The sequence below is a fragment of the Plectropomus leopardus genome, chromosome 20, assembly GCF_026936395.1.
Source record: "Plectropomus leopardus strain MGB_pleo_1.0 chromosome 20, ASM2693639v1, whole genome shotgun sequence".
NCBI classification, from domain to species: Eukaryota; Metazoa; Chordata; class Actinopteri; order Perciformes; family Serranidae; genus Plectropomus; species Plectropomus leopardus.
The window spans coordinates 18,366,211-18,386,916 of record NC_142195.1 but is presented as its reverse complement, the minus strand read 5'-3'; the positions used below and the strand labels follow the sequence as shown (position 1 = coordinate 18,386,916).

The 20,706-nt window shown below is 39.4% G+C and overlaps 1 protein-coding gene and 1 long non-coding RNA gene across 3 annotated transcripts in view; one reads left to right on the top strand and one right to left on the bottom strand.

The window, feature by feature from the left end:
* Nucleotides 1-18,847, bottom strand: part of LOC121960275 (transmembrane protein 132D) — a 45,874-nt gene extending 27,027 nt beyond the window's left edge. Inside the window, exons 1-3 of one of the 2 annotated variants that reach the window (XM_088070945.1) lie at nucleotides 18,416-18,847; nucleotides 11,158-12,079; nucleotides 4,352-4,498 (exon numbers count right to left, since the gene is read on the bottom strand). In XM_088070945.1, the coding sequence (XP_087927071.1) occupies nucleotides 4,352-4,498; nucleotides 11,158-12,079; nucleotides 18,416-18,485 (1,139 nt within the window). In that variant the 5' untranslated portion in view covers nucleotides 18,486-18,847. Of the gene's footprint in view, nucleotides 1-4,351; nucleotides 4,499-11,157; nucleotides 12,080-12,920; nucleotides 13,126-18,415 lie in introns of those variants that run through there. The other variant, XM_088070946.1, reaches the window with a different exon arrangement.
* On the top strand, nucleotides 2,724-4,654 carry LOC148186208 (uncharacterized). The gene is made up of 3 exons (XR_015775130.1): nucleotides 2,724-3,021; nucleotides 3,146-3,200; nucleotides 4,334-4,654. It is a non-coding gene; the product is annotated as an uncharacterized LOC148186208 (long non-coding RNA).
* Nucleotides 18,848-20,706: the final 1,859 nt, after the last annotated feature.

Here is a 20,706-nt window from a genome sequence, read left to right as displayed (position 1 = left end):
CCAGCCAATCAGCAACAGTGGGTGTTGCGCTCATGCACAGGACAGGGTAAAAGCTATGGATGTATACAGAGAAAATCATTAAATCTGGTGCATGCTAATGCGCTAATCACCACAGCACACTGTCAACAATCTGTCTCAGGTTATGCTGACTCACCTTTAAATGGGACCTATTATGCTCATTTTCAGGTATATACTTGTATTTTGGGTTATACTGGAACATTTTTACATGCTTTAAGGCTGAAAAAACTTTTTTTTTTTTCATACTGATATGCCATAAAAAGTCACCAACAAACATTTCTGCACCTAAAATCTGCCCAACTGCACATGTTCTGGCAGGAGTATGGTCTGAAACTGAAACAACAGCAACCAAGATTACATGTTAATCTTATGTGAAATAACTATATGTATCTACATGTAGCTGTGAAGGCTATGTCATGTAAATACTTGCAGGTGACCGTATACAGAAATCTGTCAGGAGATGCAATCAGCCTGTCTCGAAAGTCGAAAAAAAATGTTGGAAAGAGAGTATTCAGAGTGGTCTGAAACTTATTACTTCAGACCACTCTGAAGTAATAAGTTATTACTTTTGTTTATGTTTCGCCCTAAAACTTTGGCCACATTTAATATAAAAAAATCCATCATTGTATCAAAATAAATAGAAAATATCATTGGTCCCGGTACATGTTTATGTATCCACAGTTACATAGTCTGGCTTTTAAGATTTTGGACACACATTTTACATCAAAACTATATTGTGTTGTGGTTGGACATTGACTGAAACAATAATAACAGCACTTGCACTAAAGGTCTATTGTAGAGCTAGTGTATTATAAATATAGGCCATCCTGTTTAAACAGTTTCACATTTTAATTAAAATTTTACTGCATATATTACAAGAGCATGAATAATAAAAACTAAAGTAAAATGAATTTCAATCAAGGCTTTATTATTATTATAAAAACATGAAGTAGCACTTAGCCTCTGCCTACATACGGGTCAGGTTTTATCACAATCACTACTTCCAAGTTCAACTGTGGCATGCATTTGGACGGTAATATTGGTGAGTGATAGCACAATATCTAAAGGTAAATTAGTGACACTAGTGGATTATTTTATTCAATTTACTTTTAAATTACTAGAAGTGATGCAGTTTATATAAGCAAGACAAACAAATGTCATTTCAATCAGTTAGAAAACCAACAGACATCTAATGTTGTCCTCTTGAACATTTGCTATCAACCTGCTGGAAGCTGTCATATTTGACTTCCTTTTTTAATTTATTTTTTTATAAAACACTTGTCAGGAGACAAAGATGCTTCAGTGCAGAAGGAGCAGAGACTAGCTGTGTACTCTCTCGTGTTCCATGGGACAGAAATGTAAATATTTGTAGGAGAGACACTGCCTATGAAAATGAAAAAAAAGATTACTCTGAAATTTGTGAAAAACAAACTGTGGAGTTTGAACCAAAAGTGAACGCAATACACAAGAGGTCTCATTTCAGCAGCAGATGGAAGAATAAGGTGAGAGTGTGGAGGGGAGATTAAGAGAGCTGGCAGAGACTTGAGCCAAGTATTCTGGTCAAAGGATTGTCAAGGAAGTGGCATGTGATGTTATTTGATGCCGGGGAGTGTGTAGGCATACCTGCCAGTATGAGCAGATCAAAGGGAGAATAGAGCAGAGCGTGAATGGGACTGTGGCACTTTGAAGTGAAGCAAAACTTTGCATGAGGCAAAACAATGAACCTCGACAGCACATTGCTAAAAGTCACATTTTGAAAAAAATATTGAAATACTGAAAAGCAGCAACAAGGACAAACATAAACATACACTTAAATGTATATATATAGAAATATTCATGCTGTATCAAAAGGAACACAAGGACTGAGTTTTCTGTTTTACTTGTGTGCATCAATAAACTTTGGACTGTGCGGTTAAAGATTAATAGTAGTGACCTTAGATATTATAAAATCAAAAACCCACTCATAAGGGTTAGACAACAACTGAAGCTTCAGGCAGTAGATTCGCAATTCAATCTAAGTTCAATTAGGACTTTTTCTTTCAACTAATACTTCAGAGTAAATCTCGAGCATGTTTGACAGGGAGAGAGGGTCAGTGATACCGTGTTAAAGCCCCACAAAGAAGAACTTTTGCTGAGTCAAGTCACTGACAACTTCACAAAAAGACCTAACAAGCAAAAACATGGAGACCAGGGAGCACAACAAAGATGAAAACAAGTCTGGGGCCAACTGTGCAGTATGGGAAGTTACCAAAACAACCCAGCAGTTATGGGAAGATTGCTTTGAAAAGGAAAAGTCAACATTTTGGCAAATATGCTTACTCACTTTCTTAGCAAAAGTTATATGGGAAGATTGATGCCATCCTGGTGTTTGTTCATTAAGCTCGCATCCATGTGGTGCCGGAATAGACAACCCCACTAATGAGTCCTAAAATGTTGAGGCCTGCTTAATTTCTTTGATATGGTCTGTGGCTTCGTGTTTTTTTCTGAAATAAAAAAGACTTTGATAAATATGGAAATACTGCAGGAGAGTGCGTGAGAGCCAGACAGAGAAACACAGAAGGGGTTAATGCCCTTATTTCCTGGAAATCCATCTATTAGGGGGGACTTTAAACCCCTGGACATATCATCACTTCAAAGCACAGTGGCGGGAGTATATGTGTGTGTGTGTGTGTGTGTGTGTGTGTGTGTGTGTGTGCGTGTGTGTGTGTGTGTGTGTGTGTGTGTGTGTGTGCGTGCGTGTGCGTGTGTGCGTGTCCTAGCGGGAGCTCAGCACAAGGGACATGACTTGGAATATCTCTCCTTTCTAATCTCCGCTTCTGAACGTGCAAGCGCTTAAGCCTGGATAACGTAGCCGTGATTATGGATGATTACAGATAAGTGGGTCGGACGGACGGCGGGTGGTGTGTGTCTGTGTGGGCGGGAGGTTGCTGGGCAGAGGCGGCTGCTGATGTGTGCCCACATCAGCATTAGGCGAAACTACAGTAATCAACTGGTGTACATCAGGTAAGTCAGGCAGTGAAGGTGCTATGGAATTAATATTCATTTGAATTGAAGTGGAAGCACTTCTGCAGCACTTCTGATTTATTTACTGCTGATGCTTAAACTTCTCATTTACAATTTATTTCAGTCATATCAAAATGGTGATCCTATGGGGATGACAGGAACAGAATTCAGTTTTTGAGGTAAATTAAGTTTCTAATAACTACCTATTTGAATTAGAATCAGAAAAGATGGTAAAAGCGGACACAAAACTGGGGGAATAACTGAGATAATATATCTGAGCTTCCATTGTTAGATGAAGTTAGAGAGGAAAGAGAGAGTACAAAATATTATGAATTCAAAGCCAATTCCTCTCAGGTTTTCTTCTCCCTTTGCTGGCCTTTCTACACTTTTTGACATTTATTTCTTTTTTTTGTGGTAGGTATTATAAACAGACATATGACAGGCGAAAGGGTGTTGGCAGACCTAGCTGTTACACATACATATTCTTTTATTGTGATTATTAACAATTAAAGTAATAATGCTCCCACCAAAAAACATTTGTATACCAATTACTAACTCCATGTTGCATTAAAATTATAACAACATATTAAGTTTTCGTGTGTGTTTCCGGTGAAGAATCCAAAAACTGTGAAAATTCTTTATGAAACGGCAAAATTATATTTAAACACTCACAAAACTAATGCAGTATAATCCAAGTCTTTTGTTCTTCGCTCACTGGAGGCATGCGAGAAAAACGTTTTTATAATGAATTCAGCGTGACACAGCATGAGTAACTATTATACAAACAGTCATTCGGGGTATTTCAAGAAAATTAAAGGCACTTTTCCAGGATTGCATACAGGAAGCCTCCCGGTCAGCAGAATCAAACATAACAAGAAACTGAACTGTTTATATGATGTCACAGATTTATTCATTCCTTTGCAGTTTTAAAATGTTCTCATGCTTGCAAAATCATTTTAATATTCTGCTGAGATTTAGACATCAAGTGAGTATAAGTGTGGTCAGTCAGTGCAGTCAGGAAGAACTCCTGCACAAAGTACGATCTGCAAAAAGCAGAGTGGGCATGAAAAACTGATTTCTTCTAATGCTGATTTTAGAGATACACATCATTACTCAATAAATAATTTCACCCAAACAAAAACATAAATGTGTACTTGAGTGCTCACAGTCTCTACATCACAAAGTCCAAGGCCACAAATGATTACTTTTCCTATAAAATGTAACACTGACGGTATTTTTTGATGATAACTGATTGCTTTTCCTTACAGCAGCAGCAGAGTGGCAAAAGATAAAGCTTGTTTTCTATGTGTAGAGAAAGGACATGACTGACCTCTTTGCAGTGACAGCGACCTTCCTCTGGCATACGACGGAGACGGTGTTGGGAGTCGCTCCTCTGCCGGGCTCCACCACGATGTCCCACAGCGCTGAGTCACTGGGCCGCGCCGCACTGAATGATAAGCCTGTTTTTACTGTCGCCCTGCAGGTTAAATGAAAAAAACAAACACACAATCCATTTAGCACAAAGAGTAAATGTTACACACAATTACTACTTTTACACTTTGGGAGACGTATAATTGACTAGCTGAGGTTTGATGTGACGAGCTGTGTAAAAATAAAACACTGAAGAATTGTTTACTGTTTCTGAGTCTTTAAATACCAACAAAAGATTTCATTACTACAAGTGCAGTGGTGTGATGTAAAAAAAATAAAAGTAATTTGTCCTTACAGAACTTACATATTTTTGTAAATCTTTACTCTACATTTCCTTAATAAAGTGTATGCTTATATTCCAACAAGCATCTTTGTTGCCTACTACGAAATTCATACATTTGTTGTAAAAGAAAAGAAAAAAACATGATACAGGCTCCATTTTTGAGGTGATGTATGTTACAAAAAAATACATTTCAAAATTCTTAGAATCCTGACTGCTTCCTTTTTTATTCATACCATTTACTTGTACTTTTACTTTCAATACTTCAGTACATTCAATATCATAGTTACTTTTGATACTTAAGTAGAGTAAATATCAGACAGATACATTCAGACTTTCACTTAAGTAATATTCTAAAAGGTGACTTTAACTTTTACCAAAGTCATTTTCTTGTGAGATATCTGTACTTTTACTCAAGTGTAGTTTGAAGGTACTTCATCCACTACTGCACAAGTACATTATGCACAATACATGCTGCATGGTACCTTGTACAATATTGTATATTTATTTATATATTTCAGTTCCTGGTTTTAATGAGTACTCTTACTTTAGTTCTTTGCTTAATCACAGAGTCTTATTTTTATTCATGTGCTTGTGTGTGCCTGTGTGTGTGTGTGATGGGGGATTTAACTTGCATCTGTTGCCTGTATATGATATAAAAATACTACAAAGGTTCTTAAGAATGTATGCATTTTCTTCCCTTTTTTCTTCGTATTTCTGTGTGTGTTTTGGATGTGTTTGTGTGTTTGTGTTGAGCCTAACGAGGTGAGTCACACAGAGACTGTTGTGTCGCAGGCTGCCGGCAGACGCACGGGTATTTATTCCCATTAGCCCTGGGGACAACTGGGAATCAGTTAATCAGATGTCTGATTCACACACACACATCACTCTGCTGGGAGAGATAAAACACTTATTATAAATTATGTGAATGGACCAGACAGTCCTGGAGGTCCCACAATCACCAAAAGCCTTTGTTGTTTGAAGCAAATGTCTCGTTACATCAAATAATATTGGACAGGGTCGTGGAGCAATTATTTAAGTCATTGGCTGAAAAGTGATAATAGGCTTCTGATGCACGTTTAAAATGCAATATTTCACTAATCAGCACTCACACAGGCACCTCGCTACGGGGTGCATTTCCAAAACAGGCCAATTTCCTCATGGCGGGGATTCAATGACATGCTGGAAATGTTCCAGAGGGAATTCAGCTCATGGTTACTCAAGATTATCACTCAGCTCCTGCCGTTTTGTCAGCAGGATATATTAATGCTGAGAATACTCTGACAAACCTACACCCAAAGAAGGTGCTCTTTCAGGTTCGCAAACTGCAATTGTTGTGGATTAAAGTCACCGAGACAATCTTGAGAAGATGTGTGACATCCGTGTGACAAACTGCAGCCATGAGAGGATGCTTATTGTCGGAACAAAAAGAAAGCAGATTAAATACATTCAAAATACCATTAATTGTCCGTCACTTGTCTCATCTGTTGATCCCAGGAAGGACAGATCTACGTTTTCATTATTTTCACCACAAATTCTGGCATGTTCAGAGACAAACAGGATTTATTAGAAGTGTCAGTTTCTAACAGCAGCCCTGTACTGCGTCGACTTCATGTTCTGATAGTGACAGATTCAATTAATATACCACTTAAGATAAAAATGAGACCTGAAAAGAAGTTAATATACCAGAAATTATTCTAGAAATGCTTCATTTTTAAATATTTGCTGCCTGTTAATGGTTAGGTGAGGCAACCAGCTATTTCACAGCAATCAATCTTTCTCCTGTTTCTGTTTTAACAAGCTGTATTTTGTCATTTTAGAAACAAACAGCATTTAAATGGCTTAAGAACATGAAAACTGACAGACGGACAGACACAAAGTCTATTGCTGCTAACTTAGGGGTCAGTATGCCTGCCCTCATGTTCAGCACACAGACTTACAAATACTCATTTGTAATCAAACAGCAACCAGACTGATCAATAACTATTGAGAACAGGTCAAGGTCAGAGTTGCTTTACAGGCAAAACATAACAAGTGAACACGCACACACACACACACACACACACACACACACACGATTGGTCTTTCAAGCAGACTGACAACAAGTTGAGAATACAACAAATGCTGGATAAAGACGTGCTTATGATGACGGTGATTTCTGGACTAAAACCTTATTGCTCAGGGCAAAATTAGTGCACATGTTTATTCACAATGTGGACTAATTTTGAAATATGATAAATCTAAAAATTTAGGCAGGGTAATCAAGAAAACAAATTTTAACAAACTGATACCTAATTTTGGAAGGTGCTAGATAGATCTGTTGTTTTCTTAAATCTTAATTTTTCTGACATTTTTATTTTAAAAGAGCAGCTATTTATTATTTTACACAAAAAGTTCTGCTTCAGTTAAGGACAACTGTAACATACAATAAGTATGTTTCAGAAGTTTAGCATTTATTTCTCGCAAATCACAATTTAAAGGTCTAATATGAAGAATTTAGTGCCATTTAGAGGGGAGTGTTTGCAGAGCTGACACTGTGCCAAGCATGTAAAAAAACGCGAATGGCTCGATTGGTTTGTCCATTCTGTCAGCCTGTCCTTATTTTGAACGTGCAAATACCACAGCTTGGTCAGTGATTTCGGCATAAGACAATAATACAAAAAGGCACCCTTTACGTCAGTATAATACGCCGTTTGCCATAATAAAGACTCATATAGGGTGGACAGAAGGAGAGGTGGATGGGTCCAACAAACTCTAAACAGCCGGGAGCCCATTGTTTGCTTCTCGTATGAATGTTAAACCCAACCGTGATGTTTTTTTCTAAATCTAACCACATGCTTTTGTTGCACAAAAACCTAAAACTAAATACGAGGTGTTTAACCAACAAGACTGTATGCCTCCAACATGCAGAAATTGTACATTTCCAGAGGCGTGTTTTGACACAATGCACGTAACAGCCATAAACTGCCACAGCGTCCCAGCACGTCAACAACAGATGCAGGAGGCGACCTAGAGCATCATATATAGACGTGAGAGTTGACTGACCAAACGGCAACATGTGACGAGATGGGCTGAGAACGTACTTACTCTGGCCTACTGTAGTCACAACATGGTGGACTCCGTGGACCACATTCTGCTCCGCATTTAGATATAAATTACTCATTCAACATTCAAAAAACCCCAAATTCTTATTTTCAGGTGATTATAAAGTAAGGAAAACATAGTTCTGAATATTATACAGCTTTGCTGTCAATAGATGCCCCTAAATCCTACACACTGGACCTTTAACCAAACTACCTACATCCACTGACTCATTTTCTTGCTGCTTGTCGAGCACAGCGTCACAGTGACAACAGCACCTGATGACTACGCATCCCAGGGGTAGAAACTACTTCAACTGGCTCCTGTTGAGCGTGGAGGAGCAGTAACTCGATGCCAGAATCTTCTCGGATCACTGAGTTTCTCGCCCATGAGCACACATGAGCCTCCCCGTGGAGAAACCTCATTTCGGCCACTTCTGTCCTCGCTCTTTGTCTTTGTCAGTCACTACCCAGAGTTCATGACCACAGGTGGGGGTCGGAGGACGGCAGAATGGATATCGACCGGTAAAGTGAACAACTCTTCACTGCTGTTTTACCAAACTCAGTCAGTTTATCTCTTTGTTTAAAAGTGTGAAAGTGTAGAAACTCTTTGGTTTGTCTGGTAATTTCATTAGCCATTCATGCAGGAGAGGAGTTTCTCTCTTTGTAAAAGTGTTGTCTGAGGCATGAACATGGCATTTTGTGTTTTACTGATACTTCAACACAGTTTATTTTCACTCTCTGATGTCTTTTTCTCTTACTTTTTTTTTGCTTAAATGTGATCTCCAGTGTGACCCTGAAAAAATGCTCATAGCGGTGACCAGATGGTGCCACTGAAAATCTTGGGTTGTCACAACAAAACCAAAAGCCAAAACTGAGTTTCAGAAAGTTGAATTACGTAGGCCGGTCGAAAACTAAGCAAATATGACAGTTACGGATTTATACTTTGGTTTCTCTTTTTTTTTACAGTTAATGTTATTAATTAAACAGTTGTATCAGGGGCCACTGGAGAGCTCACAAAAGGTTTGATATTATTTCATGTGATGAAGATATTGAAAATAGATTATTTCCATTAACAAATGTCATCTTTACAAGCTTCCCTTGCACTTCACAGGTGGGTATGATGGCCTTTCAAACCACAACAGATCTACATGGTTAATCCTGGCAGTCAGCCCAGATCATCTCTACCCTAAAGGGTTAACCTCTTGATTCATTTTCAATCAGGGCTACAGATTATCTGGCCTAACCCTGCTGGAGTGGACTCAATCTTGGGCCAAAGAGTGAAGTAGAGCAGGGATTTCTCCCAGGAGGAATCAATCACTTTGCCAAGCTCCTCAGAGCTAGCCTTCACTTGGACTAAACCGTAGGATTCAGTCCCCTCTTCTTGTCCAATCTCATTCTGGATGTGGCAGTAGGTCAGAAATACATGAAGAGAAATCACTGACCTGACTGGAGGAACTCCGTCAATTCAGCCAGTGAGTCACAATTTTGGGAATATCAGGTGGAGAGGCTGCAAATCCTCCCAAATAGTCAAAACAACAGCAGGGTCAGCGTCTCTACTAAATCTTGTATCATGTAATTTCAACAATACTAGCAGAGCTACATTCAGGTCAGTGGGTCTGTGTGTGCAGGCATGTTTGTGTTGGTGGATGGTAAATCTGATATTTGAGAAAGGATTGACTGACACACAGCTACAGGTTTAACTATGTGCTCTATGGATTAATACACATATCTTAACATTCCTCTCCATTTGCCTGCATCGCGCTGCAGATTACTGCGGGGTTGGTATGTTGTTTGCAGCATGATATCACTAAATCATGGGATTAGAGAAAAATTTGTCTTGCGTTTCGAACAAAACCATTAAGCTGAGTAAAGATGGGAAACCTTGCTGCGATGGCTTTACACTTTACTGATCTGAAACATTCTGATAAAAAATGATTTTACTCCACTCGGTGATGTGCATCAAAAGGCAGAAAGCAGAAACTTTGAAACAGATTAAACTGTGGGTGTCAGTGCAACAGGGCTGCTTTTATATTAACTTCACTTTCACCCACAGGAGCGAGGGAGATGTTAGTTATTTGTTTTCCTGCTCCATTAAATAGATGCATTATTTATGAAGTCAAATACCCAGAGAACCTTGTTGAAATGTTAGTGGGATGTTGAGATATGGAAACCGGTGAATCATTTGCCAATTATTTCCCTGTTTATGGAAGAGTGCTTTCCATAACTCCCCCACTAACTGAGAAGTTGAAGTAGACAGGATATAACATGTGAGTGATTTATGAAGCGGGTGAAACTGGCAGACAACACAAGTCGTGTTGGCGCTCGAGCATTTTACTGAATGGCCTTGATGGCGAGCCCCATCAGTATTCAAGTGCCTTAAGTAACCATTTAAATGCATGGAGCTTATCCTTCATGAAGATGCTCAAATACACCGTTCATCATGGTGATTCAACTTGGTTTCAGTCTCTTTTTCTGCTTCATATGTTTCAGTGACAATTAAATTTTATGTGACTCCTCCTAAACTCTTGGCCTCTGCAGACTCAGCAACATAGTTGAATAATTATTATGTTTTCTGGGGGTGACATTTTAAGCTAAACACCCTCCTGCTTTATTTAGTAATGTTGGGCTGAGATGTGATGCTGACATACTACAGAGGGTAATGTGGTTTTCCTGGTTCAGTGTATTGATGGTTTGTTGTTTACCAAGATCACAAGTACTATAGCAACGCTATCTGTGACCTAAATAGCTTTCAAAACCTGGCAACAGCATGGCCAACTAAGAAAAACAATGTCCAGAATTTAGTTGTCGTTATAAAAAGATGTTAAAAGATGCTAAAATCTAAATCTAATCTAGTCTAATTTAAAGGTCCAGTATGTCAGATTTAGGGGCTAAACTGGCAAAGGGGTCCCTTGACCTCTGACCTCAAGACATCTGAAAATGGGTTCTGTGGGTACCCACAAGTCTCCCCTTTACAGACATGCCCAATTTTGTTGCTGTCATTTAATATCTAATGGAGAGAAGAATTGCTCCTTTAAAATGTTTTATACAATTTGTTCAGTCTGTGCAAAAACATATGTAAGTGTTCAGACAAGCTGTGTTATGGTTTTTTATTTATTATTTTATTATTTATTTATTATTTATATTTTATGTGCCAGACTCCGTGTTGTTCTTGAGGCTCAGCAAGTCTGCTCAAGGCCAAGAAACAGACCATCACATAACCCCCTGCAAAACCGCAACTGCAACTGCTTATCTAACTCAGCAAGAAACCAAAATTTGCTTTTTCCAAAATGTCAAACAAGTTTTTTGACAGCAGCCTAATAAAGAAAAATGAAGATCTCTCACCTGATAGTGAAATTTTCCAAGGTGGATGTGCTAGCCAGGAAGACATAGAAAGTTGAAACGTCTGTGGCTTTCAGGGGTTTGGAAGAGGTCTGGACCACCACGGCGCCTCCAAGCCTCAGTCGAAAAAAGGTGGGGTTCCCAGGTGGAGTTCTGAGCAGATTGACGCTTCCTATCCGTCTCATCGGTGTCCCAGATGCCCCAGAGTCTCTTCCTCTTCCCACTCCAACACGCTGCAGGCTATCCTGGGGGGTACACTGCCCTGTCTGATCCCTCCGACTCTGGAAGTAGACCTCCACAAGGTTCCCCTGAAGCCCCTTAATTCCTTCGGTTCTTCCTGCTTCCCTGCTCGAGCTGCCTGACCGGCTTCCAGAGCTGAACCAGGCCGGCTCTGGCTTCAGCTGTGCCACACAGAAACCACCTGGGGACACCAGGCATGCCCCACGAACTTCCCTCGTCTCCCAGAAGGCGTATGCCGTGACACAGTGAGCTCCATCCTTCGCCTTAGCTCCAGCACCTTTCCTGCCATTATCTTCTCCCATTCTTTCTTGCCCGACAGTGATGCCACTTTCTGTGGGCATGTGGAAGAGAATCTTGACTACAGGGGATGAAGAACGAACCTGGCGGGCCAAAATGACTGGCAGGATTGTTCGTCCGCTGAGGAGCAAGTCTGGAGGAATCGGGGCGTCCACGGTCAGGGGGCCGTATGAGGCGTTGACAGCTGGTTGGAGGAGCCCGGCGCCTTTACCAGTGATGAGAAAAGTCTGAGTCTGAGCCTTCAGGCTGGAGTTCCCCGAAGGCTCGGGACTGTCCTGCCGCACAAACATGTAGTTCACATTGAGAACCTGAAAGCTGACAGTGGGGTAAACTGGAGATGGGTTGAAGGACGTCCCAGTGTCCACAGCAACCTTCTGACTTTCAGCAACTGTAAGAGGAGAATATAAAGAGAGATTAGTGCAATAACTACTCAACAATTTGGTTTTAGGTCTCAAAATCTGCCGTTAAAGCTTTACAAAGATATGTTTTTGTAATATTTCAGATCATTTGTTTAAAAAACAAAATCCTCTGCCTTCTCATAGTGCTCCTAATGGCATTTGCAAGAATCCACCGGGGCTGAAAGAAAACAACCAATGAGTTTCTAACACAGCTAATGCCTCTCAAATGTTTTCACAAACAAATTTTAGTGTACTGTTTAGCTGTAAAATGAGAAAAAGTGCTCTACTGTTGGGTGAGGCTTTGTTTTTGCTCATCTGTTTCCAATATCGCGGCCAGGTCACCTCTCTCATTTTACAGCTAAACAGTACACTAAAATAAAGAGCTGTACCCAATCCAGAATTATGTCAGCTGAATCAGATTTGGCAGTTCTATACGAATATATAACTAAAAAAAAATAAAATAAAAAATTTTTTAAAGGGATGTTTAAAGGTATGTAGGATTTTGGGGTTATATTGGCAAAGACCTCTGACCTCAAGGTACTGGAATGAAAATGGTTTCTGTGGGTACCCACAAGTACAGACATACTCACTTTATGCTAATCCCATGCAGGTTTTTGCTGTCATTTGATCAAGACAATCTGGTAAGAATTGCTTTACCTTGTCAATATGGACTTCATAACTGTTTTGAAATTCAAAATAATGGAAATAATCGCAATGAACTATTGAATTTTTCTTTTAAAAATTCATAAGTTCACAGCCCTTAAAATAACAAAAACTTATTTTCAGAAAAGTTACCAACCGTAGTTTTAATATACAACAGTTGCCACTTACAAAATCAGTCAGTAACTTTAACTGGGAGTATTTGATGAGGATGGCAGGAAGACGAAAGGTTGACAAAAGGATCACGGCTGGAGAAACAGAGCAAGGGGTCGAGGACGGGGGTGAATGTCACAGAGATCAAGAAAAATTGATGAGGGCAGGTGGGTCATCTCGAGAAGCCAAGGACGGTGAGTCTTAGGGTAAAGACAGGGACTTGTTGATGGCTAATTTCACCATGTAGCTCCTGCATGGAGGAAGAGAAGAGCAAAGAACAACACACAAAATGTTCATAGTGGAGGAATGTAGGAACGGAGACAAACAGGAGAGAGAGATTAGGCATGTAAATAGGTTTAAACAGTTCAAGGTTTGGACTTTGATAGTAAGAGTGCTCCCTAAAACTGTGTGAGGAGACAGACTGATCTACACATTTGAGCATCAAATGCATGTGGAGAAAAAGTCTAAAATTAATTGCTGCAACACTAAGATCATTAATTTTTAGGACCATCATTACTGCTGCAATTTTTTTAACCGTTTAATGATGCTCAGCACATTTTTGCTCACACTGCCTTTCGAGCAACTGCAAACCCTGCCATTCCTATCTCTAAAAGCTGAAGAGACGATTCAAATAAATATTCGCCAAACGCTGCAAAAACAGACACAATGTAGTCCAAAGTGATTCATTTCTATGAAATGCAGATAAACAGTCTACTGATTGCACTCAATGGTGCTGGACTCATGGATGGATTATTGAATGGCCCAGGGGACCGAAGTCTTGAGGGCCCGACTGGATTTTTGCCTGGATGCAAAATGTCATTCAAATTACTGTAACATATACCAACCAGTAAGGGACTAAAAAAGACCACAAAGGGATGCAAGAGACTGCAATGAGATGCAAAATAACCACAAAGTAGGGCTGCACGATTCTTGCTAAAATGTGATCCACGATTTTTCTCCCTGCAAAAACACGTCTGAGATGCTTGATGTCCAGACGGCTTTAAACACACATTAACTTAAGACAAAATCAAAGTGCTCGACTTACATATGACATATATCAAAGTGCTGGACTTAAACTTAACTCTCGTAACAAAAAAATAAACTAAATAAACTAAAAAGACCTCAAAAAGATGCCAAACAAAAAAAAGGATAAACCACAAAGTCTGTGTGTTGCTCGTATGAAGAAGAGGTGGCGGAGTCTTTTGTATTTCTGTGCCCACGGGCCCATCATCTCATTATCAGACTGTGCTTTGACTGATGGGAAAAGACCTAACAGTGTAATTTCTATAGCATACAATGTAACCAGATGGTACCAATTATATTAAATCCACAGGTCGCACATTAAATGCTCAGCCAAATGACACACTACAGCTAAATGGCTCCATTTTAGAGAATTAAGCACATTATATTCCTAATTATAGTTATCATTTTTAGCACCAACACCCAGGACTACTACATGTATAACTCTTATGTGGTATTCTGTGCACTTAAGGCCTCAGTTATACTTGAAAGAAATTAAATTCTTCCACTCTCCACGTACCACTTCTATGTGATGCAATAAAGGGAATGGCAAATTGAGTCTTGATGTGGTTATATATATAAAATAAACGCTCTCTATAACTTCCATGAGCTCATGACCGTTTGTCCCAACAGGATGCTGTGTATGACAGCTCCGAACCTCCCTCTGCAACACACTAGGTTTTTGTTTTGCCTTCTTCTGTGTTAAAATGAATGTGCAAATTTCTTAAAATCACAAAAATAATTTATGAGGGTAAATGTAAGGTAAAGCAAAACCTCCATTCCCCCCAAAAGGTCTCAGAAGTGATATATCATTCTTTTCTGATATTCTAACCATTTTCATGAATATATCCATATGTAAATCAATTTTCTTTCAGAAGGTAGAGAAAAATCTATAAAAGATACAGATGTCAGAGTTGATATGAAAAATGTAGTATTCAGAAAAGTACAGAAGAAACCTTCTTATAGATTCCACAGATCAGACTGACGCCTTAAGGAGTTTTACATTTAAAGGTCAAAGTAGGTATTGGCTGGTACACATCGAATTTGCATCATATCTGCAGAAATACAGCAAACCAAAAGTGAAGTGAAGCAGAATGCAAAGTTGATCCTATTGTGCACTGATGCTTCATTTCCTATCTGCTGCTGTAAATTTGTCTTGGCGCTGTCAAAACAAAGACTCATCGTCTCATTTGTTTACATAAACTGACATTTTTACGAGACTCTTTATTATCTCCACTAAGAGGATGAAGTTTATCTATGAACAGCCCGTTTTAAACAGGCCCCAGGCCAAGCATCACCTCATTAGATTTTGGTGATGATCCAGATCTGAGATTTCCACTTTTAGATGATTATTGGCTTTTAGCCATAAACAGGAATTAATAGTTAAAACATCATAATCAAGGGTCTCGATTCAACATCCGAGCAAGTTTTATAAAGTTCACAAATGCTGACTTTGGGTTTAAGAATTTTTCTGAAGCAGAAGTTTGTGCTCTGTAGTTTATTTTATCAGCATTTGGGCTGCTACTTTGGACTGTAAAAATACTGGATGTAGCTACTCGGAGGCATTAATTTGCCGGCTCAGGTTTTAAGCCTTGAGTTAGGTATTTTGGCCGTCGCCATCTTGGCTTTTTAGAGCAGGAATATTTGGATGAGGATGACGTGGGTTGGATCTGACTGAGAAGCAGAGGACACTATCAACAGACAGCCTGCCCTTAATTATGCATAACTTTAAGCCTCAATAAAATGTAAACATGTGAGTTAGATAAAAGTTTATCCTCGCACAGTTCTCACGAAGGGCGAAATAAGCTACAGTGTGAAATCTGACAAGTTTACTTGAAAATGTAAATATAACTTAATCTTGAGTTATGTTTACTTTATCTTATTGTTAAGTTTACTTAATATTTATTTATATTTACTTAATTTTGTGAAGTTGTTAGTTATACGTCTTTATTCTGCTGGTTGCAATCATCATATTTCTTAAACATATTACCATGATAGAGACCAAAATTGTTTTACTGTTTACCAGACTGTAGACATGTTTATTTCTGCTGCTAAGTTGGGCATTTTAGCATCAGTCTATGGGGACTGACCGGCTTCTGGAGCCAGCCTCAAGTAGCCATTTGAGGAAGCAGTTTTTAGCACTTACATGTTGGCTTCATTAACCAGTCCCAGTGATTACTTTGATTGCAGATTGATCTGCACAGTATTTTATTTTATAAAAAGATAGAAAATAGTCCAAAATGATCAGCTGTGTTTTCCAGCGTTCAAAGTGATGTCTCTGAATGTTTAATTTTTTTTGTTCAAATCCCAAAGATGTTCTTTCAAAAGGACATATAACAGGAAAAAAACACAGAATCTCATATTTGAAAGGCTGAAAGCAGCATTTTCTGCCATTTTGAAAAACAAATTATTTCAAAAATTCATTATTAAAATAGCTGGTGACTATCTGTCGATCCGCTTATTGATGAGTTGACTAACTGTTGCAGCTCCCTTCAGTATTTTACTCCAACGAGTCTGTCACAGTGCCTTCAATTGTTTTTTATACACATAAGGCATTTGTTGGCTGTTAAAAAGAGCTGCTACTGTCTCAAGGCCCTCGCTTCATCTTCTTAGAATAAGTCCTCATACTAACTGGCCCCTGACAGGTTGCAGGTGTAAAATGAATTCATAGAGGAAAACACAAAAGAAAAAATATTCCTCAGTCGAGTTCAAAACAAGTCCAAGACCAAAAAGTAACTGCAAAACAAAAGTTCATACTGAGATGATGATGATAAGAAATGCTCACACACCAGCTGGTAAACACTGGTGTGTGTGAGAAAATCATTAAAAATAAAAGTGTTTGAATGCAGCCTTCCCAAAACTCTTTGGTAGAAATTCATGCTTTAAGATCAATGTTAATTTGTAGTTGCAGCCTTTGATCTGAGGCTCAAAATGAGTCCACTGCCGATATACACTGCTGTCCATAAGTGAATGTATTATTTATTGATCAGATATTAATTCGGTGAGTCCTGGCTGCTATCTTGACTTGTGACATCAGAAGAACTATTTGAAATATTTTCAACTACTATTGTAGTTAGTTGTTAGTTCCACCTCAGACGGGCTCACTGACAGAACGCCTGTGACTGGACTGAAAGATAAGGCTGCCATGCATATTCATCGGATCCCATGCAGAGGCAATATCAAAGGCTGAACTCTATCACTTAGACACGCATTAAGAGCACAGCTGCACAGCTGAGTCCTGCACGAGCAGAAATACAGCAGTCCCGCAGTCCGCATGATGAAAAATGCACACACAGATATCATGCACAGATATAAACCCAGGCAATCTCAGAAAAGTAGTCTCTCGCATGATATCGGTATCACAGGGAGACAGACAAGCTTACTGTGACTCCATAGCTCCCAATGCAGGTTATCTTTAAACAACCAGAGAAACAGCTGTGCAACCACAGCTTCAGGCCTCTTTAATCCCACAGATGAGGTTTGCTGATGCACACCGGAGAGCGGGCTGTCTCTTTCATTCAGACAGAGGGACAATGAAATGGGCACAGGGCATGGACAGTGGCAGTAAAACACTCAAAAAGAGGGACACACAAGCATACATTCTTATAAAAGCCAGCCACCTGAACACTGTGCAACAAAATGGTTTTAAAATCCCAATGTGAACAGTTGAACTGGGTCTGTATATTTGAGCACTCACTTCACGAACATATCATCCTCCTTAGGGAGTGCACTTTGTCAGAGTAGGGGGTGGCTGGGGAGTGACTTTGGGTTTTTAATGTTATGACCCTTCACTGAGCTACAAATATTTTTCCTGAGCCTCCTTGAGTGACTGGGGGAAAATGCATGAGCCTCCCTCCACCATAAATAATCACATGTCACACTTTCTGGCTATTATAAATGGTGTGATTTTGGAGATTTTTAAAGAACACATGCCTTTTAAACCCACTTGTGTGTTGTTGAGTTCTGAGGGTGTTGAAAATACATACAAATTACAACAATTTAACGTTGAATGTTGCTCCCTGAAGCCAAATCAAAAAACATAATTCCCTTCCCAGTGCTAAAAGAATATTTTAAGTGCCTCCTTCGTTTTGCACCAACCCCTACCTTTTCAAAAATTATGAACAGTCCCATATGTACACAATAACTGCATAATCCTTTAGTGGGCCTACTAAATGGCCTACAAAGTGCTAACAATAGGCTAAAGGACTCATCTGCATATCGTCCTATTTTGTTCATATGATTACACCATAACTTCAGCAAAGCATATCTTTTACATCAGATTTCTGTGTGTTTAGATCATCAAAGCATACACAAGAGCATATGTGCTCATTCCATCTTTATTTATGGTGCCTTGTAAACACAGCTAAAGCCTTTAGGCTTCTTCCAGCCCAGTTATTTCAGATATACCAAGACGTTTCTGTGATCTTGTCCAACACGTGTGACCAGTACATAAATACAATCAGACAGAGATCAAAAAGCAGGACAAAACTCACCTTTCACAGCTGTAAGAACAGCCACTGCGACCACTGGGAGCAATGCACGGAGAGAAAAGTTGAGCATCATTTCAGAAAAGTTGCAGGTTAAGTTGCAGGTTCTGCTGAGCCCTTTGGTCTTGACAGAAAACGCTGGGAGCAAAATCACTACATTGTCCGATGTCCGCTGAAGTTGCTTCAGAGGATCACGTGAAGGGGGGGAAATGTCGCTTTACTTCCTTATTCTTGTACAGCTTCGTCTTGTTGCATCTGGAATAGTTCAGAAAACGTGCTCTGCTCTTTTTGGTTCCTCTGAGTGAGGAGAGGGATGTTTTCCTCCGGGAGCACACTCGGCTCGAGCTGGCACGGCAGGGCAGCGACAGGCACGGCTATTCCCATGATAGAAATCAGTAAACATGTGCCGTCTGTCAGATTAACGAGACCCACGTGGTTAATCGCCGGTAGGGGAAGAGCCGGAGCAAATTAAATGCACATGAGGTCAAAGGGATCAGTGGTTTCTCCACGAGTCATTTTAATGTTGATTTAACAAATTAAGAATATAATTCTGGGATGGGGAGCGAATTAATATGTAATTTACATAATATAATAACAATAATAACAACAATAATAAAAATTGTTATTATTACAATGTTGTTATTTCAATATTATTATTTTAATATTTTTTAATTGGGGGGTTGTAATTGTTTTTATTTCTATTTTTTTTCTTAATATGATAATAATGATTATTATTAATAATAATAACAATAATAATAATATAACAATTATTATTATTATTATTAGTAGTAGTAGTAGTAGTAGACCTTAGAACAAAAATAAAGTAAGTTTTCATTGATAGTGTTTGTTGTTGTTGCTTTTGAATACTATAAAGTTGTTCTAAGAAACTCGCAGCTGTTCATATTACACTCAGAGGGCCTTTGTATTAATTGCGACTTTACTTAAGCCAGTTTTTTTTGGGGGGGGGGGGTAAAAGTTTAGTGCAGGTTTTGCCAGCTGTCAGCTGCATACTCTCAGTCCACAGCATCACATGGGATCATACTGTGTAGGATGGAGCAGATGGATGCAGGCACTGTAGCTAAAGCCTCACAGTGTCACAGCACACTATACATTTGGCAACATGGTACAAAGGATCAGCAAACACTCATACAAACTCCACTTAAGTCTGGTTTGAGTCCTGCTAAACTACATAAAATTGTTTTCACTACTGTTTGAGGCAGCCTCACGTGTGTTCAAATAAAGCAGAAATATATTTTTGTTTCTGTGCTATATCAAGCCTTCAGGCCACATTTAATTTCTTAACACTTTGGTTAATTATGTTTTTTTTTCATCTCTCTATGTGTATCATTTCATCCGCCTTGACCTAAAATCCCATACACTCATTATAATGAGGTACACTGAGCATAACTATGAGTTCAAAGCCTGAGCTGAAATAGCATGGTGTCTTGTTGCAGTGTGCCCTGCCACCAGGGAGGCAATAATAGGAGCAGTTTTATGTCTTCATGCCGTTAAAGCGTTGTGGCGTCCATCCACTCTGGTTGTGCACAGAGACGTTGAACTAAGTGCTGACATCAGATTCACGGTGAAGAACACCTAGTGTTTAATGAGCTTGGTCAGACTCGTCTTCACTTCTCCGCTCTCCAGCATCCCCCTAAATACCTGCTCACTGAAACAAATGTGCTTTACTGGCAGAATATGTCTGCCAACTAAACCCACTGTGCCCACTGCCTCAATGCCTGTTTTATTGCAAGGTGGTGCCTGTGCCAGGGTGACAGCATTATGTATGCAGGCATCACTGGCAAATAAACATTTTCTCTCCTGACAGCAGGGGCTGATTAGAATAAATATATGCCTTAGAGAGACATTTAGGGATCTCTAAATGCCAATAAAACTTTGAAGAACTAATGGAGTCTGTATTATCTCCAGAGAGGAGCTTGATTTTACTGTACACATTGCTATAACAGTGCAACGTTAGCACATGCATTGCATTCTGAAGCCACTGAGCTTTAATTTGAGCAGTCTGTCTGTGGTTTTGGCTGGATGTGATTATTAAAGCTGACAGTGGCAGAGGCCACCGACTATTGAGTCTGGGAATGTCTCCAGATCTCAGTTGTTGTTCCAGACATGCAACCTGCTGCTGGTGCTATTGGAGATGACAGAGAGAGGTGGTCCGATGCACCATGTTGACGCCAATACTCGAAATAAAGCAGCTGCCAGGTGGTTCAAAGGTTTTTGGAGGTCATTTGATGTGGAGCAACATGGGTCACAACCTAAATCCCTTTAGATTGTTAATTTCT